The sequence below is a fragment of the Pan paniscus genome, chromosome 10 (genome assembly GCF_029289425.2).
Source record: "Pan paniscus chromosome 10, NHGRI_mPanPan1-v2.0_pri, whole genome shotgun sequence".
Lineage (NCBI taxonomy): Eukaryota > Metazoa > Chordata > Mammalia > Primates > Hominidae > Pan > Pan paniscus.
This window is the reverse complement of record NC_073259.2, coordinates 69529365-69548763: the sequence shown is the minus strand read 5'-3', so window position 1 is coordinate 69548763 and position 19399 is coordinate 69529365. Positions and strand designations below refer to the sequence as shown.

The 19399-nt window shown below is 37.7% G+C and overlaps 1 protein-coding gene across 3 annotated transcripts in view; it reads left to right on the top strand.

Annotated features, from left to right (window-relative positions):
* Positions 1-19399, top strand: part of STK38L (serine/threonine kinase 38 like) — an 80872-nt gene that overhangs the window by 19935 nt on the left and 41538 nt on the right. The window contains exons 1-2 of one of the 3 annotated variants that reach the window (XM_055095817.1): positions 16493-16622; positions 19143-19260. The exons of 1 other annotated variant lie outside the window; for it this stretch is intronic. In XM_055095817.1, coding sequence (XP_054951792.1) covers positions 19254-19260 — 7 coding nt within the window. In that variant the 5' untranslated portion in view covers positions 16493-16622; positions 19143-19253. Of the gene's footprint in view, positions 1-16492; positions 16623-19142; positions 19261-19399 lie in introns of those variants that run through there. One more of the 3 variants, XM_008954293.4, reaches the window with a different exon arrangement.

Here is a 19399-nt window from a genome sequence, read left to right as displayed (position 1 = left end):
TTAAATGGCTAGGGTGGGGCCAAATTATGGGCTTTAATAAAAGCCAGGCATAGAAATTTAGATTGGGATGGTAGAAAAAGGAAAGCTTTAAAAGTTTTTGAGCCAATGAATGACATCATACAAGTTCTATGAGCAATGATTTCAGGATGGGAGAGAATGGCATCAGGAAGACCCACTTGAATGCTGGTAAGTAATGTTACTAACAGTGCCATTAGTAACATTAATGTTACTAGGGCCTGGACTGATATGCTGATGGAAGTGAGAATGAAGAATAAGGTGGGATGAAAGAGATTTTGAAAGAGGTTTTAAAGAACCTGAAATGGGAATGGGAGAGATTAACTAAGCCTGCTTGCCATGGACAGCAATGGGGTTGCTAGAAGATTAGCTGTGAGGAAAAATTTATGCATTTACCTTTGGGCATAATTAAATGCAATTGACTCTCCATATTCATGGGTTCTGCATCCACTGATTCAAACAGCTGTGGAACAAAATTGTCAGAAAAAACAATACAACAATAAAAAATGATACAAATAAAAAACAACATGGTATACCAACTATGTAGCATTTACATCATATTAAGTATTAGAAGTAATCTAGAGATGATTTAAAGTATATAGGAGGATGTGTGTAGGTTATATGCCAATACTACACTATTTTATACCAGTAACTTGAGCATCCATGGATTTTGGTATACAAGGGGTTCCTGGAACCAATTTCCCATGCATATCAAAGGATGACTGTATGAGTTATCTGTAAAAAAATGTTTTGGTTGAAATGTTTAGAAAACAGCTAGACAAGACTGGCTGTTGGATGACAAAAACATAGGACTAGGAAATTCAGGTATGCTACTCTTTTTGAGTATTGTTTAAAGCCATAGGAAAAGAGCTCTCTGTGAGTTCCAAGGCAGATGCAAGGACTGGCATTCATGCACAGCTTCTAATAGATAAATCTGAAGAGTTCTTAGTATGCATGTTGACTGAAATTACTTTAGAAGTAATTTTTCTCCTGGTGATAAAAGGCATGTAAGGCTGTTTTAGGAAATTGAAAAATGCAAAAAGGTATGAAGAAAAAGAAAAGATAATCATTAATAGTACTTTAGTAAACAAGATTTGACTAAAGATATGGCTTTCCTTCCGCTTGTTTTCTTATGCATATAAAGGGATAGGAAATATGTATGTGTGTATGTGTGTGTATAGGATCATGCACTATATATAGCTTGCTTCTTTTTCCATCATGATAATTTTCCCATGTCATGAATTATGGCTTGCAAGTGCTATTCTTAAAGGGCTGCATTATATTTCATTATTTGGATTTATTGTTATTTAATTGGAGCTCTATTATTGAACATTTAGATTGCTTCCAAAATTTTTTGCTCTTATTAATATATTGTAATAAACTTCTGTGAAACACATACTCTTCACCTGCTACTTACCTATGACTTCTGTAAGCAGAGACCTCTGTATCCCCAGGACCTAGAAGGTTACCTGGACATAGTAGTTGCTTAATTAAAAAAATTATTGATTGAATGAAAGAAGACTATTAAATGTTCAGTTCTTCTTTTTTTATTCTGATTCCCTGTGTATCCAGGGGCCTCTTATTTGGCTGCATGTATGAGTTTGGCTGTAATGAAAGTATTGGCCATGTATGACCATAAACAGGCATTCCTATTTCTGTCACAGTTATATTTGTCATTCTGTATTAATATATCTGTATCCTGATTTCTGTTGAAGCATGATTAATTTTGTTTGCTTCTAAGCAATGTAGCTACCCTATTGATGCCGATAAAAATAAATTTCTGAACCTATAAGGCTGAGGATTGGGCCTAGGTTGTGGTAAACTGGCAAGATAATGGATGCTACCCTCTCAAGAGCCCTCTGAAGAGGAAAGTCTGCTACCCTTCACCAGGTAGAAACTCCTGACAGTGCCACATTTTCCAGTTTGACTCCCTGTGATACCCTGAAAAGACAGATGTTTGACTAAATATATATTTATATTTGACTAAATAATATTTTAACATATTTTAAGACACAAAGGCATTGTGTCAGACTTTTTTCTTAAGAATATATTTTGTTGCCACTCAGAAGTTAGCTTCCAAAAGAAATAAGTGTGCGCAAAGGTTTACGATAGTGGTATAGAGAAGTTTTTAAAATAAATGTGCATCTTTTCCTATAGTAATAAAAGTACATTATGAAGAATTTTTTAGGTGCAGTCCACATATTCCCTGTGCCTGGGGAAAACTTTAGTAGAAAATTAGATAATTTATAATTTGATTCGGGGAAGTCTAATGGAAAAACTTTTTAATGGAGCGATCCAATTTGAAACATGAATATCTGTGCTGGAAGCTTCTATTGAACTTTACTTAAGTAACATCTAAGACCCTCTTCCTGTCAGTCCGCCATTACCCTAACAGTGGTAGAAATTCTTTATATTACACCTAGATCTTTTTTTGTTGCACTTTTAAGCTGTGTGGGAAACACATTGCCCACATGTTCATACAACACAGAGTGATTATCCACTTAGTTCCTAAAAAGTTGTATTTAGTTATGGGGTTTGATCCCACTTGTCCAGGATTTAGGTCAGCTACTGAAGATTAGGATATCTGGGTACCTCTTACTGGAGAATCCATTCCTGTTTTCATTTCATTCCTGGGGGCAATATTCAATCTGGTGTGGCCCTCTGTGTTATAAAATGTTTCCCAGATTGTGTTAATCTGAAATACAAATCCAAGAAGAAGCATGGTGTTAACTGCTGTGTAAAAAAGATTCCAGAGTCAAGAGCTTGAGAAGTTCTGTTCCTTCCTTCATAGGTTCAGTTGTTTAACCCAGCATTTTTCAAACGTATTTTACTCCTAGAACCTGTTTTCCCTCAGACATATTTAAGAAAAAAGCGTTTTGTAGAACACATTTGGACAAATGATACTTTATATCATTGCTTTGTTTTTTAAATTTTAGTTTGACTCAATTTTACAGTTTCGGGTTTTTGTTTCTGTTGCAGGTTTTAAGCTCTTCTTTTATAAATAGTTACTTTCCTAGTCTGAAATCTATACATTGTTTCAGTAATGAATTCATTATGTAAATTTGCCCATCATTCATCTAAAGGGAATAAACGTTAAATTGTTTTTTTAAATTTTGACTTGTGTCACATATGAGAATATAAAGTATATCTGTACAATAAAGGAAAATGAAACATCAAAGTATCTACCTCAGGTTAAGAAGCAGAACTTGGCCGGGCATGGTGGCTCACACCTGTAATCCCAGCACTTTGGGAGGCAGAAGTGGGAAGATCAGTTGAAGCCAGGAGTTGGAGACCAGCTTGTTCAATAAAGGAAGACCTCATCTCTAACAACAACCACAACAACAAAAAATCAGCCAGGCACAGTGGCATATGCTTATAGTCCCAGCTACTGGTGCAGCCTCAAACTCCTGGTCTCAAGCCATCTTTCCACCTCAGCCTCGTGTTCTAGTGAACATTGTTATGATGCAGTGTCTCCTATTCTGCATGTGCAGGAGTATTTTTACAGTATGTACCTGGAGTGGAATTGCTTGGTCATTGGGCATGTGTGTGTTCAGCTCTATTGAGTGGCATCAAACTGTTCTCCAAAGCAGTTGTACTAATCTATACCCTCACCAGCAGTGAATAGTCTTCCCATTGTTCTTCCTCAGTGAAACTAGATATTCACAGCCTTTTAGGTTTTTGCTAGAGTATGAAGTGGTATCTCTTTGGGGTTTTAATGTTTATTTCCCTGATTAGAATTGTAGTTGAGCATCTTTTATTATGTTTATGGGCCATTTATGTTTTCTCTTCTGTGAAATTCCTATTTGGGTTTTTTGCTCATTTTAAATTTTGTTGTTTGTGTTTTTCTTATATAGGAATTCTTCATGCATTCAAGATGCATGTATATTGTTCAGAATAGTACCTGAGACATAGAAACAACTTTGTAAGAATAGCTATCATTGTATTACCATTGTATTTAATCCTTTGTTTTTATGTGTTACAATTATCTTCTGCTAGTCTGTGGCTTATTTTTCATTCTGTGATGCTAATTTTTTTTTTAATTATCCTGTAAGTTTTAGGGTACGTGTGCACAACGTGCATGTTAGTTACATATGTATACATGTGCCATGTTGGTGTGCTGCACCCATTAACTCGTCATTTAACATTAGGTATATCTCCTAATGCTATCCCTCCCCCTTTCCCCCCACCCCACAACAGGCCCCAATGTGTGATGTTCCCCGTCCTGTGTCCATGTGTTCTCATTGTTCAATTCCCACCTATGAGTGAGAACATGCGGTGTTTGGTTTTTTGTCCTTGCCATAGTTTGCTGAGAATGATGGTTTCCAGCTTCATCCATGTCCCTACAAATGACATGAACTCATCATTTTTTATGGCTGCACAGTATTCCATGGTGTATATGTGCCACATTTTCTTAATCCAGTCTATCGTTGTTGGACATTTGCTTGGTTCCAAGTCTTTGTTATTGTGAATAGTGCCACAATAAACATACGTGTGCATGTGTCTTTAAAGCAGCATAATTTATAATCCTTTGGGTATATACCCAGTAATGGGATTGCTGGGTCAAATGGTATTTCTAGTTTTAGATCCCTGAGGAATCGCCACACTGACTTCCACAATGGTTGAACTAGTTTACAGTCCCACCAACAGTGTAAAAGTGTTCCTATTTCTCCACATCCTCTCCAGCACCTGTTGTTTCCTGACTTTTTAATGATCGCCATTCTAACTGGTGTGAGATGGTATCTCATTGTGGTTTTGATTTGCATTTCTCTGATGGCCAGTGATGATGAGCATTTTTTCATGTGTCTTTTGGCTGCATAAATGTCTTCTTTTGAGAATTGTCTGTTCATATCCTTCACCCACTTTTTGATGGGGTTGTTTGTTTTTTTCTTGTAAATTTGTTTGAGTTCATTGTAGATTCTGGATATTAGCCTTTTGTCAGATAAGTAGATTGCAAAAATTTTTTCCCATTCTGTAGGTTGCCTGTTCACTCTGATGGTAGTTTCTTTTGCAGTGCAGAAGCTCTTTAGTTTAATTAGATCCCATTTGTCAATTTTGGCTTTTGTTGCCATTGCTTTTGGTGTTTTAGACATGAAGTCCTTGCCCATACCTATGTCCTGAATGGTATTGCCTAGGTTTTCTTCTAGGGTTTTTATGGTTTTTAGGTCTAACGTTGAAGTCTTTAATCCATCTTGAATTAATTTTTGTATAAGGTGTAAGGAAGGGATCCAGTTTCAGCTTTCTATATATGGCTAGCCAGTTTTCCCAGCACCATTTATTAAATAGGGAATTGTTTCCCCATTTCTTGTTTTTGTCGGGTTTGTCAAAGATCAGATGGTTGTAGATATGCGACATTATTTCTGAGGGCTCTGTTCTGTTCCATTGGTCTATATCTCTGTTTTGGTACCAGTACCATGCTGTTTTGGTTACTGTAGCCTTGTAGTATAGTTTGAAGTCAGGTAGCATGATCCCTCCAGCTTTGTTCTTTTGGCTACATGTTCATAACCATGACATATTCATGTTGCATATGTTCTGTGTCATAACCCAGACCTTTCTATGTTTTTTTATTTTTGAAATGGAGTTTTGCTTTGTCACCCAGGCTGCAGTGCAATGGCGTGATCTTGGCTCACTGCAACCTTTGCCTCCTGGGTTCAAGTGATTCTCCTGCCTCAGCTTCCCGAGTAGCTGGGATTACAGGCACCCACCACCATGCCCAGCTAATTTTTGTATTTTTAGTAGAGACGTTGTTTCGCCATGTTGGCCAGGCTGGTCTCGAAATCCTGACCTCAGGTTATCCGCCCACCTTGGCCTCCCAAAGTGTTGAGATTACAGGCATGAGCAGCTGCACCCGGCCAACTTTTAATCGTAAGTACCCTTTTTTGCTGCTGTTTCTTTTTTTGAACCCCAGGAAAAAATTAACTCATTTAATCCCCTATTCAAACTGCTACAATTTTATTTTCAGTGTTGTCGCCTGGTTGTAGATGCATTTGTCTCTCCAAATGTACTGGGATTATTTCGAAGACAAAACATTTTTGGCACTGTGATTTCAAAAGTTTAATCTTAAGACTTTAGGAGCTACCTGAAATCTGCAACAATTGCCTATAAGAGATCCAAATGAATCTTTTTTTATTTTTTAGTTTGGAGACAGTGTCTCCATCACCCAGGCTGGAGGGCAGTTATGTGATCACGGCTCACTGTAACCTCTACCTCCCAGGCCCAGGCGATCCTCCCACCTCAGCCTGCCAAGGAGCTGGGTCTACCAGTGTGCCACCACACCCAGCTGATTGATTCTTATTTATTTATTTATTTATTTTGAGTCTCTCTGTGTCGTCCAGGCTGGAGTGCAGTGGCGTGATCTCAGCTCACTGCAACCTCCACCTCCTGGGTTTGAGCAATTATCTTGCCTCAGCCTCCCGAGTAGCAGGGATTACAGGTGTATGCCACCACGCCCAGCTAATTTTTGTATTTTTAGTAGAGATGGGGTTTCACCATGTTAGCCAGGCTGGTCTCGAGCTCCTGACCTCAAGTAATCCACCTGCCTTGGGCTCCCAAAGTGCTGGGATTACAGACGTGAGCCACCGCACCCAGCGCTTTAAAATTTTTTTTTTATGGAGACAGGGCCTCGCTTTGTTGCCCAGGCTGGTCTTGAACTCCTGGGCTTAAGGGATCCTCCCACCTCCACCTCCCAAATTACTGGGATTATAGGTGTGAACCACCATGCCTGGCTTGAATCTTAAACTATGATTTTAGTTGAATCTTTATGATGTTATTTGTAATATGTAACTTGCTGACCAAACTATCTATGAATTACTTCCTTTAGCTTAGTAGAGAGATCCTAAGTATCTTTTGGTAGATTTTTCCACATATTGGAGGATGACAAAAGGGACATGTTAGCAGTGTAATTGTAAAGGTACAGTGATGATAGCAGTGATAATGATAATGATAATTTCTTCAAATTGACCCTTATCATGAATCAGGTACTGCCCAAAGTGCATTACATATATTAACTCACAACAATCCTTTTGATCTATGAGAAAACCAAGGCGCAGGCAGATTTAGTAACTTGTCTAAGATCGCACAGCCAGCAGGAATGGAATTAGGGATTCAAAGTCAGCCAGTCTAGTTGCAGAGTTTTAGACGTAGATTCATAGGTATCTGAAGAAATACTAATTCATTTTTAGTTTTAAAAGAATTCACCTAAGACTTTGTTTTTTAAATGTGATGATGAGAGAATGGGAAAATACATTTTCATTGTGGTTGGTGGGGTCCAGTACTTTTAAGGAAGGAGCAAAACTTGGAGCTGGAGTTGCCTAATGGAAGTGTATGGTGGATCAGGCTTTCATTATGAATAGTTTTGGTTCCTCATGAGTGGATGCTGGCCTCTGAAGGATTTCAGAAAATTCATAGCTTGTAATTCAATTTCCTATATATGCCATATGCAGATGTTTGGGGGGTAGTTAGTAGAGAATGGTTTTAAATATTCCACAGAGGACTCCGATTGGTTTTTGAGCTTGGATAGTTACTGTGCAGTTGAGATAGAGCCATTCTAAAAGACTACAGCTATTTGGGAGACAGCTAACCATATTTGAAATGTGTCTACTCATTAGCTTTATTTTTGTATTTTTTATTTTGAGACGGAGTTTTGCTCTGTCACCCAGGCTGGAGTGCAGTGGCACGATCTCGGCTCACTGCATCTTCCGCCTCCTGAGTTCAAGAGATCCTCCTGCCTCAGCCTCCCGAGTAGCTGGGACTACAGGCGCCCACCACCGTGCCTGGCTAACTTTTGTATTTTTAGGAGAGACAGGGTTTCACCATGTTGGCCAGATTGGTCTTGAACTCCTGACATCAAGTGATCACCTGCCTTGGCCTCCCAAAGTGCTTGGATTATAGGCATGAGCCACCGTACTCATTAGATTTAGGTTAAAAATATTTTCCTCCTTTGAATCTTTATTTTGGATTTTAAACGCTCTCATTGGTTCAAAAAGCAACTTTCATTAGGTTGCTGTTACTGCTTCGGCTCTTGGCTATTTTTAGATAGAGTTTTCACTCAGCTGTGATTTGTTTACTTAGCTGTAAGTAAATATAAATAATAAAATGAATTAAGGTCAATTCATTTACTCTAAAAATTGTAGGGTTAAATGGCTAAGCAAAAAGAATGAGACATTATAGCTCCTTATCCATTCCGTTTTGAGTAGAATTAGCACAGCGTTGGAATGACCATGTATAGGAAAGATAGTACTGAGGTGATCTGCTGTACGGTATTATGCTGATGAATTAGCTAGGGTGTGTATATTAGTGCAAAAGTTTAAGAACTTTGTCATGCGATTTAAATATTATGCTTTGTTTTCCTTTTGATTTCCCCTCAAGGAAGGACTGGGAAAGTAGCTCTTTTCCCTCCTTTATATGGTCATAATAAAGGATTGCAAATTAATTAGCTGCATTCAAGGCATCACACAGATTGAATTCCATATTTGTCTTGGAGGGAAGTCCAGACTTCTGCCTGGGGTGACTGAATCTGCTTTGTGAGAGTGGGTGCAACTTCCGTGTATTCAAGGGTGGGATCATCTTGTCAACAGCCAAATGTCTTATAAGATGTAAGTCACTTAGAAGAAATTATCCCCCCAAATGTGGTTTGTTTTTAATGTTTCTTTCAAAACCTCTTTCCCCCAACACACACAGTGCAGCAGAGAAAAGTTGCACCTGCCTGCTACTTGACAGTAGATTCTGTGTTGATTGATTGTAGGCATTGTTTTCTGTGTGGGTTGGGAACAGAAAAATGCTCTTTAACCTTTTGCCAGGTCTCTGATAAGTACTGAAAACTTTGGCAGTTAAATGTGGACTGTAAAACACATGAAGAAATACTGGAAAAACAAAAATGGACTCAGATTAAAAAGCTGAAATGCATTATTTTCTAAACTAGTTCCTTTGGGGCCTTGATTGTGTCAGAAATACTTATTGATTTTTTTCTTTTTTTTTTTTTTTTAAGATCCTCATGACCTTTATGCTATGTTGAGAAAGCCAGTTTGGGTTTGATATTTTTTTCTTCCTTATTTTGTATGTTTATCTTTTTTCTTTTAAACAAGGGCGGAGATTTTCTACTTTATTGATCCCTGTAAGTGGCTATGATTTATTTTATGGAGAAGAATAGGAGTATTGGAGGCAGAATGGGAGGGGTCCTGGACTGGGAGCCGAATGGTGCCTCCATTTCTATATGTGTGACCCTAGACAAGGCTTGCCAAACACCTGCCCACCTACGCGTGGCTTGGGAGAGCAGTACTGAATAGTGGAAGAGTCCTGGGCTAATGAGTGTTGACAGGCTTGTTTTGGTTTTATAACATTTATAACATACACATCTCTGAGCCCATTTTTTCTGTTGCAAAATGGCAGTAACATTATTTACCACTCGTTAGGGCTAATGTGAGGATCAAAACCAAATGAGATAATGTATATAAAGTATTAAGCATATTACCTACCACATAATGTATAGTTAATTATGAATTATTTATTTTTATTATTGTCAATAACAGAGTGTTAGCATTTAATAAAGTTCTGGGTATGGAATAGAATGATCAGATTTCTAGGTTTTGACGTTTGGTACTATAGCCTCACTGCTGAGAAAATCTGGGAAGTATAAGGAGGTAATGGTTAAAAGATAGGCAGAATTTTCTAATTTCAGAATAATAGTCATTAACAGCAGGACATTGTCTAGATAATCTACCTTTCTGTGCCTTACTTTTTATCTTTATTCAAATGAAGATAATGTGTTTTGAGGAAACAATATTGCTGTTGTTTTGTGAAAATTGAAACATAAGTACGTGTGGTTTGTGGCACTGAGGACTGACTGATTGCTTCTCTCTGATACTTCTTTTAGAAATGCCCTTTTTGGGCCGGGTGCGGTGGTTCACGCCTGTAATCCAGCACCTTGGGAGGCTGAGGTGGGCGGATCACAAGGTCAAGAGATTGAGACCATCCTGGCCAACATGGTGAAACCCCATCTCTACTAAAAATACAAAAATTAGCTGGGCGTAGTGGTACACACCTGTAATCCCAGTTACTCGGGAAGCTGAGGCAGGAGAATCGGTTTAACCCAGGAGGCCAAGAGTGCGCCACTGCACTCCAGCCTGGCAACAGAGCAAGACTCTGTCAAAAAAAAAAAAAAAAATTGCCCTTTTTGGAGCTCAGATAAAAGACACTATGTAATTTGTAAGAAAAAAAGGTGTCCTATTGGAGTCTACGTGTCAGGAGTAGTCTAAATCTTAAGTAACCAGAACTTAACTATCCTCTCCATTATTTTGAGAAATGATGGTGAGGATCATTGCTGATATGGTTTTCAAATCTGGGGGGAAAGATTACAGAATGGTGTAAAAATCACCTGAAAAAGAATTCTTTTTGTTTGTGCATTTTATCAAGTCACTACTAATCTGGCCAGCAGGGAGTTACCATCTGTACTATGTGGCAGTGACCAGAGAAAACAGGTCCAGTCCATTTCATGTGTTTAATAATATATCACGTTCACATATAACCCACATTTATTCAGTACCTATAGGTGCTATGCTTGAAGCACATAAGCCGTTCATGATGAATACATACTATTGTTCAATGCTGCAGTTTTTATGTTATCTTGAAAGACAGAGGGAGAAATATTAGAGTACCTACAACTTGCATTTCCAAACTCATCTCTTTTATACTTTGAAGAAGGAACTTGTTACCTTTATTGTACATTAATGATTACATATATAACTCACTATGTTTTCTTTTCTCTACTTCCAAACCCAAGAAGGCATTCTAACAGTATCTCAGTAATCTCCGCTAACCCTGCCCCAGTTCAGTCATATCCTGCTAGACCATTTTAGTTATCTAATAATTACAGTAAACCTCCCTTCCATTCCTCCCCTCTTCCTTCATTCCTCAAACATTGCCAGCAACCACCAAATCCACCTTCCTGCCCCAACAATCTAAATTGTAAATTGGACCACATCATACTCAGACTTAAAATCTTTTAAATGGCTTCCTTACCACTTTTCAAGGTACCATCCAAATTCCATGGCATCACATTCATGGTCCTTCTCAATCTGGTTCCTACTTTCCTGTCCTCCCTCATCTCCTGCCACTTTTTCTCTCGCCCCTTCATACAAAATTATTTACAATTCCTTGCTGTCTCACACTACTAAGGCCTTTTGGTATTTTCAGCTCCATCACTCCATTATCATACTTACTTTGTGTTATTGTTCGTTTGTTTATATGTCTGTCTTCCATGATTAGACTGCATCTTTTTTTTTTTTTTTTGAGACAGAGTTTCATTCTTGTTGCCCAGGCTGGAGGGCAATGGTGTGGTCTCAGCTCACTGCAACCTCTGCTTCCCCAGTTCAAGTGATTCTCTTGCCTCCCAAGTAGCTGGGATTACAGGCGCCTGCCACCACGCCTGGCTAATTTTTTAGTATTTTAAGTAGAGATGGGTTTCACCATGTTGGCCAGGCTGGCCCTGAACCCCTGACCTCAGGTGATCCGCTCACCTCGGCCTCCCAAACTGTTGGGATTACAGGCATGAGCCACCACGCCCGGCCTGATTAGAGTGCATCTTGAAGGCAGAGATTCTGTGTCACTTAACTTTGAATTCTACCCACATGTGACACTGCCTGGCACATAGTATGCATTCCCTAAATGTTTCTCAAATAAATAAATAAATGAGGGATGAAAGATACTCCCATGTGGTCACAGTGTACCATTATAACATTTGCAATTCTTACTATATTATACAATATCTGTAAGCCAGTTTTATAAATCCAATAATCATGATATGGCTAAAAGGGAACATAGATATCTTATCCATAAACTCAAAATCAAAGAGACCGAGTAACTTAGACAAGAGCACCAAGCTGACTAGCAGTGCCTCAGGACTAACCTGGCCTGGCTCCCTGATCCCCTTGCCATGGATAGGCCTAACAAATGGAAATGTGTACAAGACTTAATAGAATGATATTTAAATCATTTATTTTAGCTTTGAGATTTTTTAAAAAAAAACTTCATTATGGAAAAATTTAAGTATACACAAAAGTAAATGAAAGAGTAAACTGTACCTCCCTGTGTGCACATCACCAACTTAAACAGTTCTCAAACCATGACCAATCTTGATTCATCTATACCCATACCTACTCCCCTTCGCATTATTTTGCAGTAAATCCTTGATGTTATATGATTTAATCTGGAAATATTTTAGTATGTATAGGATAGGTTTTTAAACTTCTAAATATGAGTTTCTCTGGTATTTTGGGAAGTCATGATAATTGAAACAAAATAACGAAGCCCATTGAAGACACAACTGCAGAAATCTGGCAGCCTGTCCCTGTGCTTTCTCCTTCTCTATGAAGCTGTTCCCAGGACCACGACTTCCACCGAGCCCATCTCCTAGAAATCCCTTTGTTCACATGCCCTGGAGAGAGTTGTGCTTTGTTATTTAAATTGTGCAAGGTGGAAGTGCAAGGAAGAAAAGCAATGGTGATTATATGAATGAGAGTAGATACTAGTTAGTAAAAAGCAAGATACCGTATTTATGTATAAGGTTAAATAGTTTTAAAAAAATTATCCATAAGAAACCTTTAAAATTCCTTGGAATCTTTGTCATTTCTATTTTATCAAAATTACAGTATAAACTAGTAACTGAAGTTTATATTATGAATTATTGCAAACATACACAAAGTTATGGAGAAAAATACAAGGAACATTCATGTGTCTACTGCATATCTTTACCAAGTCTCTCCCTGTTACCTCAGATTTTCTTTAAGTGACAGAACATTGCAGGTAGAGTGAAGATACCTTGGTAATCCTTCCCTTTCCTCTGTCCCAGAAATGACCATTATCCTGGATTTAGATTTATTGTTTTAAAGCATGTATAACCTTACATTGAATAGTGTCTTGCCTTTTATAAAGCATTTTACCTCTTTCGTTTGATCTTCACAACTCTTGAAGTATTTACTTCACTTCTAAATATGTACAACCCACCAAATTATCCCAATTTCACTTAATACAAAGCTATAAGGTATGAAGTGAATTAGTGTTTCATGATTTACAGTGTATCATCTCATTAGAAATAGAGTCCTGAGGCATGTGTGTGAAAACTTCACACCCCACTTTGTTCCTCGATTTAATTTAAAGTACGAGTAATTATTTGTACTTTTAAAAGTATAAAGTATAAAGCACTTTGGGAAGCTGAGGTGGTAGCATCTCTTGAGCCTAGGGCTTTGAGACCAGCCTGGATAATAGAGCAAGACCTCCATCTCAAAAAACACACACACACACAGCAGTAGGAGAACTGGAAGGAGCCACACACACACACACAGCAGTAGGAAAACTGGAAGGAGCCTCACACACACACACACACACACACACAGCAGTAGGAGGACTCGAAGGAACCTCAAAGGGTTAAATAGTCTTTAACTCCCTGATTTTAGTGAAACCGCCTTAAAACCAACTAAAGGTAAGTTTTCTGTTCATTTCAAAGGACATAATTGAGGAAGGAAGAGCTGTCTACCCTGAGTAATGTTTTCTGGAATGACAAATGAGTAAAGAAATCATGGAGATATCTTATCTCATAATTCTTTAAAAATTAAATAACATGGAGTTTGCATATAATTTTAAAAATTTAAAGCAAATTCCCACTCCAGTTCCTCCTGACCAATTTTTCCAGCTATTTGAGCAGTATTTTTTGCTCCTTGGAAGGGGATATAGTGCTTATCCTGTTTATTCAAGTAAAATTTAAAAAAAAGATAAAACTTTCTCCCCTTAAAAAAAAAAAAAAGTCTAGAGCTGGTAAAAATTTCTGACTCAGTAATTTTGGAAAGAATTGCCTCTTTCCACAAATAGATAAGCTTACATACTAGGTCTTCCAAGTGGACTAGTAAATTTCCGTGATGTCAGGAAACTGGGTGGAGTTTTTATGGATGCAAGTCCAGTGGAGGAGGGACTTTTCAGGTCATGTATAAGGAGAGTAGGATCAGATTCTGGTTTTGAATAACCTATAAGCCACAAAGCATGGGGATTTCCCATTGGGTTAATCTAGTGCTGGCCACAGTTTAGGCATATGATCTAGAGTAGCTGCTGCAATTAAGAGATGCTTGCTTATGGGATCTTTGCCCTTTTATTGGAAGGCTGTAAGTGTAGCCCAGCCTTGATTTATAAACCAACTTGACATAATCACTATTTCTTTTCACACAGACTTCTGAATAGCTGTCACTAAATTTTGATTACCACCAGGCATTTAGTTAAGCTAGAGCTGAACTATTTGATCTATTAGTTTTTATTGGGCACTGCAGCCCACACTGATCTTCCCCTGTTCTAAAGCCCTGCTTGTATCAGAAAGGTCCACCCAGGCTAATTGTTTATATGCTAATTGTTTATATGGGTTAGTCTTAACTCTTTTTTCGACAATTTTATAGGATCTTAGCATGCTCATATCATGTCTCCTACTATTTGGGTCTCTTCCTACTGTCATATTGCTTGGTACATTGATAGGTGCTAGTACCTAAAGCCTTACCTAAAGCCGATGAAACTATTAGCTTAGTTGGCTTCTTCCAGGTTTGTCTTTATTTGGTCACCCTGAAAGCCTAAGTGTCTTGCAAATACTATCTACTAGGTTTGTTGAATATCTCATTTTGTTTTCTATAATCAATAACACAATGTAAGCTTGGATGCAATTTTTTAAAAGTACTTTAAAAACCTTAACTCTCAGTTTGGATACTTGTCCCCTAGCTGACAGAAATACCTTGGCAAAGTAGCTAAAGTCAGCCCTGAAGCGGAAATCAGCTGAGGCTGGATAGTTTAAATCATGCTTTTCCTCTTCTCAAAAGATGATAGGGACCAAATCAAAATCTCAACAGTAATTTAAATTGAACTTTCCAAGTAGATTTCTAGAATTCATATGAAAAAGTATAATAATTTGGAGGATAAAAAAGGAAAAAGAGGAGGGGCCTGCCCAAATAGATGTCAAAATACAGACAGTCCCTGACTTATGAATTTTCAACTTTAGGTTGGGTTTATTGGGATATAAGACCATCGAGGAGGTCATTATGATTTCTACTGAATGTGCCTCATTTTTGGACCATCATAAAGTGGAAAAATTGTAAGTTGGGGAATGTCTGCTCTGCTGCCACTATTAAATGCACTTTCGACTTAGTGATGTTTTCAAATTAGGATTGGTTTATTGGGATGTAGCCCCATTGAAAGTCAAGGAGCATCTTTTTATTATAGAGCTGTGAAAATAAAATAGTTGGTTTAGCTGTGATAATAAATGTTTAAATAGATTAAAGGAACAGAGTCTCAAAATGGACTGTTTCTGGTGCAAAAGCTCTATGCTTATATTCATGCTTCTAAGTCTTAGTACACATTTTTTCCCTTAGTTTTAAAAAAATGTTTGCAGGCTGGGCTCGGTGGCTCACGCCTGTAATGCCACCACTTTGGGAGGCCGAGGCGGGTGGATCACCTGAGGTCAGGCGTTCAAGACCACCCTGGCCAACATGGTGAAACCCTGTCTGTACGAAAAAATACAAAAATTAGCCGGGCGTGGTGGTGGGCACCTGTAATCCCAACTACTCAGGAGGCTGAGGCGGGGAGAATTACTTGAACCCGGGAGGCAGAAGTTTCAGCGAGCTAAAAAAAAAAAAAATTTTTTTTTTTTTTTTTTTGCTACATTCTTAAGTGTGACTCTCTTTAGCTTTGTGAAACCTTGAGGTGGTTGTTTTTCCACACGGTTTATAATGAAAGAGATGAGAAAAATACAATTTTTTATAAAGAGCTTGATGCTTTCTAGAACAACATACTCTAAAAAGGGAAGCTTACACATTTAAAAAATAAAAGTCTGATGAAAGACCATATAGCTGAGGGTTCTGAGCTTAGGGAGACAGGTTCCAATTACTGGCTGTAGGTCTTTGGGATGATGACTTAACTAAGCCTACTTCCTTATTTGTAAATGTGGGAAGCGCCTACTTTATAGAACTGTAAAGATCAAAGAACAGCATGCGTGCCAAACCTTTAGTACTGTAGCTAACACAGAAGTGTTTGATAAAAGTTACCCATGGTTATTATTTTTACTAAAAAGACCTTTAAAAGTACTATGAAGGGTTTCTGTTTCTAAATTCTAAGATATATAGTAGTCATGAACATTTCAGAAAGGCAATGTTATTTTCAAATCAGTTTCACAGTTTTCTTGAGGCGGATAAGCAGTTCTTCCCTTAGCAAAATAAGAACTTTTGATTATGCAATGAAAGAGAATCAAAGTCAGTACTGATTCCAGCTACCTTTTCTTGATTTTCTGTGAGAAATTGAGCAAGTTACTTGCCACAGTGATGTTTTTCATTTTTATAGAGAATAAAAAATAAATGAATTAGGTTTGAATTTCAGTGGGAAATAATTAGGTTAGATGTAAGAACGCTCTGATTGTAAGGCTGCCAAGCAGATGAGAGGGACTCCTTTGTCACCATTAGGAGACTGTGCCAGAGGAGCTTTTTCTTTTGGGCCTCTTGAGGCTACTTCAGGCGTCCTGGGAACCCATCTAGATGCACCTTAAACCTGGACTTCAACCCTGACTCCTGTGATGGCATCTTCGCCAGGATGACATGGTAAGGTGGTGATAAGGATGGAGATAAGACTGGCTGCCATTCAATGTTGGTTAGTCTTCCTGTTCATGTAGAAAGCATTCTGATACTTTTTTCCTATTTAGATAAGTAAATGAAGACAGCATAAGATAGACAACACATATTTTAAATAGTCTGAAATAATTGCATAGATTTCCAACAGCTTATAAAACTCTTTAAAAAGCGTACAGAGCTGTTTGGGCAAGAAGGGCAGTTTGAATCAGGCACAGCAACACAGCCTTGTCTTTGTTAGAAGGTTAGACGAGTTGATCCTTTTAAGTTTCTTTAAAACAAGGAATTATAAAACCATTTAAGATTTACTAAGAATAAATAAGGTGATCATGTAAGAGAAGACCAGTAATTATCTTGAGTTGCCTTTAGGAAGCTACAGATTTATTTTTGGCTTTAGCTTTGTTTAACTGACTCTGGTTGTAAAAAGTAGGCATGGTCATTAGAACAACAGCTCTAGAGTGAACAGGGTTCACATCCCTGCTCTGACGTTTTCCAGTTGAGAGGCCTCTGGTAAATAACCTCTCTGTGCCCTGGTTTCCAGTTTCTAAAATGGAGAAATAGTACCTACCTCATAGAGTTGTTGTGAAGATTACATAAGATAATGCACACAGTACTGCCTGGCACAGAGAAGGTGTTTTATAAATGGTATCCATGACAACAACAGTGGTGATAAGGATGGAGATAAGGATAATGCTTAGTTGATTTCCACATAATCATGATCTAAGCTGGGAAGTTTTCTGTCAAAGAGTAAATTGAGGCGAGGCACGGTGCCTCAGGCCTGTAATCCCAGCACTTTGGGAGGCCGAGACGGGTGGATCATCTGAGGTCAGGAGTTGGAGACCACCCTGGCCAACATGGTGGAACCCCCTGTCTACTAAAAATACAAAAAATCAGCCAGGCGTGGTGGCAGGCACCTGTAATCCCAGCTACTTGGGAGGCTGATACCGGAGAATTGCTTTAACCCGGGAGGCTGAGGCTGCAGTGAGCCAAGATCACGCCATTGCACTCCAGCCTGGGTGACAGAGGGAGACTGTCTCAAAAACAAAACACCAGAGTAAACTGACATTAATTTTTAAAAAGAAATGATATATGCTGGTCCAAATAAATAAACAATGAAGTCTTAATGTCACATCTGAATAACAGAAAATCTTAGTTTGGAAAACTGTTTCTACTTACATTCTCAACTTTCGAGTCAGGTGACAGTAGTTTTGATTTGATCCTATTGATTTATAGGAAAGTGTCTACTTCTCACGTAATAAATATAGTTCCTGCATGAGCTAAAGCACACTCTTTTTCTTCTGTTGTATAAGTAGAAATTATGTAAATATTGGCATTATGGTATGATATCAGCTATTTAAAATGGCCTGTGATAGTTACATTGTTCAATTATAGTTGGAATCAAAGAATGAATTTTTCAATAGAAAAGTGGGCAACAGTCTTAAATCATGCAGCTTACAAAAGAAATAGTTACGTAAAATATATAAAAATATGCTTAAGTAATTGCAATCAAAGGAATGTATAAGCAAAACTAAAGTTTTTTTTTTAACCTATCAAACTGACAAAAATTAAAAAGATGGACATTGCCTAGTGTTGGTGCTGTCATATAACTATTGATGGTCAATTGGTACTGTCTCTCTGGAAAGCAGTCTGGCCGTGTATATCAGAATTTTATATGCAAATGTTCTTTGACTCAACAATTGCACATCTGGAAGTATATAATAAGGAAATAAGAGAAAGAGTGCATAGTCTGAGATCCTTGATGTTTATTACAGCATAGCTAAAAATACCCCCTAAAAATGGAAGCCATTTAAACATCTGTTAGTGGGCATTAGTTTAAAACTATGGCGCTTAACAGAAGGTACAGTATGCTGATCGCTTAGTTTAAGAGAAACCAGGGTTCAAAAGCTGGCTTCACCATGACTAGCTGTATGATCTTGGGTAAATAACTTAATCCAGCTAAGTCTCACTTTTCTCTTCTATAAATCAGAAGAGTGACACATGGTTTCTAAGGATGTCATGAGGATTAAGTGAAATGATACACATAAAGCACAGTGTCTAGCACAAAATAACTCATTATATGTTAGCAACTATTATTACCATGTGCTTCTTAAAAAGGATGAAGTAGGTCCATTTGTATTAATATTGAAAAGTGTCTACAAGATCGTAGACACCTTTCAAAAAAGCAGTTTACACAATAGCTTATTTGTATTAAAACTGTATTAAAACATTTGTATTAATAGCCCATTTGTATTGAGACTATGTGTGTGTGTTTATGCATTAAAGTTTTGGAAGGACATAGCAACAGTTAACATTTAATGAGTACTTGACTGAGTCTTAGGCACTATTCTAAGGACTTTAACACATATCAATCAGTCACTTGATTAAAATTAGTTAATATGTTTTAAGTGCTTGGAACAATGCCTATGCTTTATAAAACACTCAATAAACATTAGTTATTAATTTTCATATGCTGTCATTATCTCTGTTTTATAGATAAGAACACTGACACCCTGAGAGTTCTCACAGTTCGTAAGTGGCAGAGCCAGAATTTAAATCCAGGGAGTGTAACTCCAGTCTCTCACTCAACAGTTAAAACTGGATATTATGGGAGGTAGGATTGTGAGGTCACTTTCACTTTGCAATTTGTATACTTATTGATATTTTCACATTTTTACATGAAACATTTTATTTTTATATATGGGGCAGAAGATATCCAGTTTGGAAAGAAAATAGTGCATTTTTATATTTTA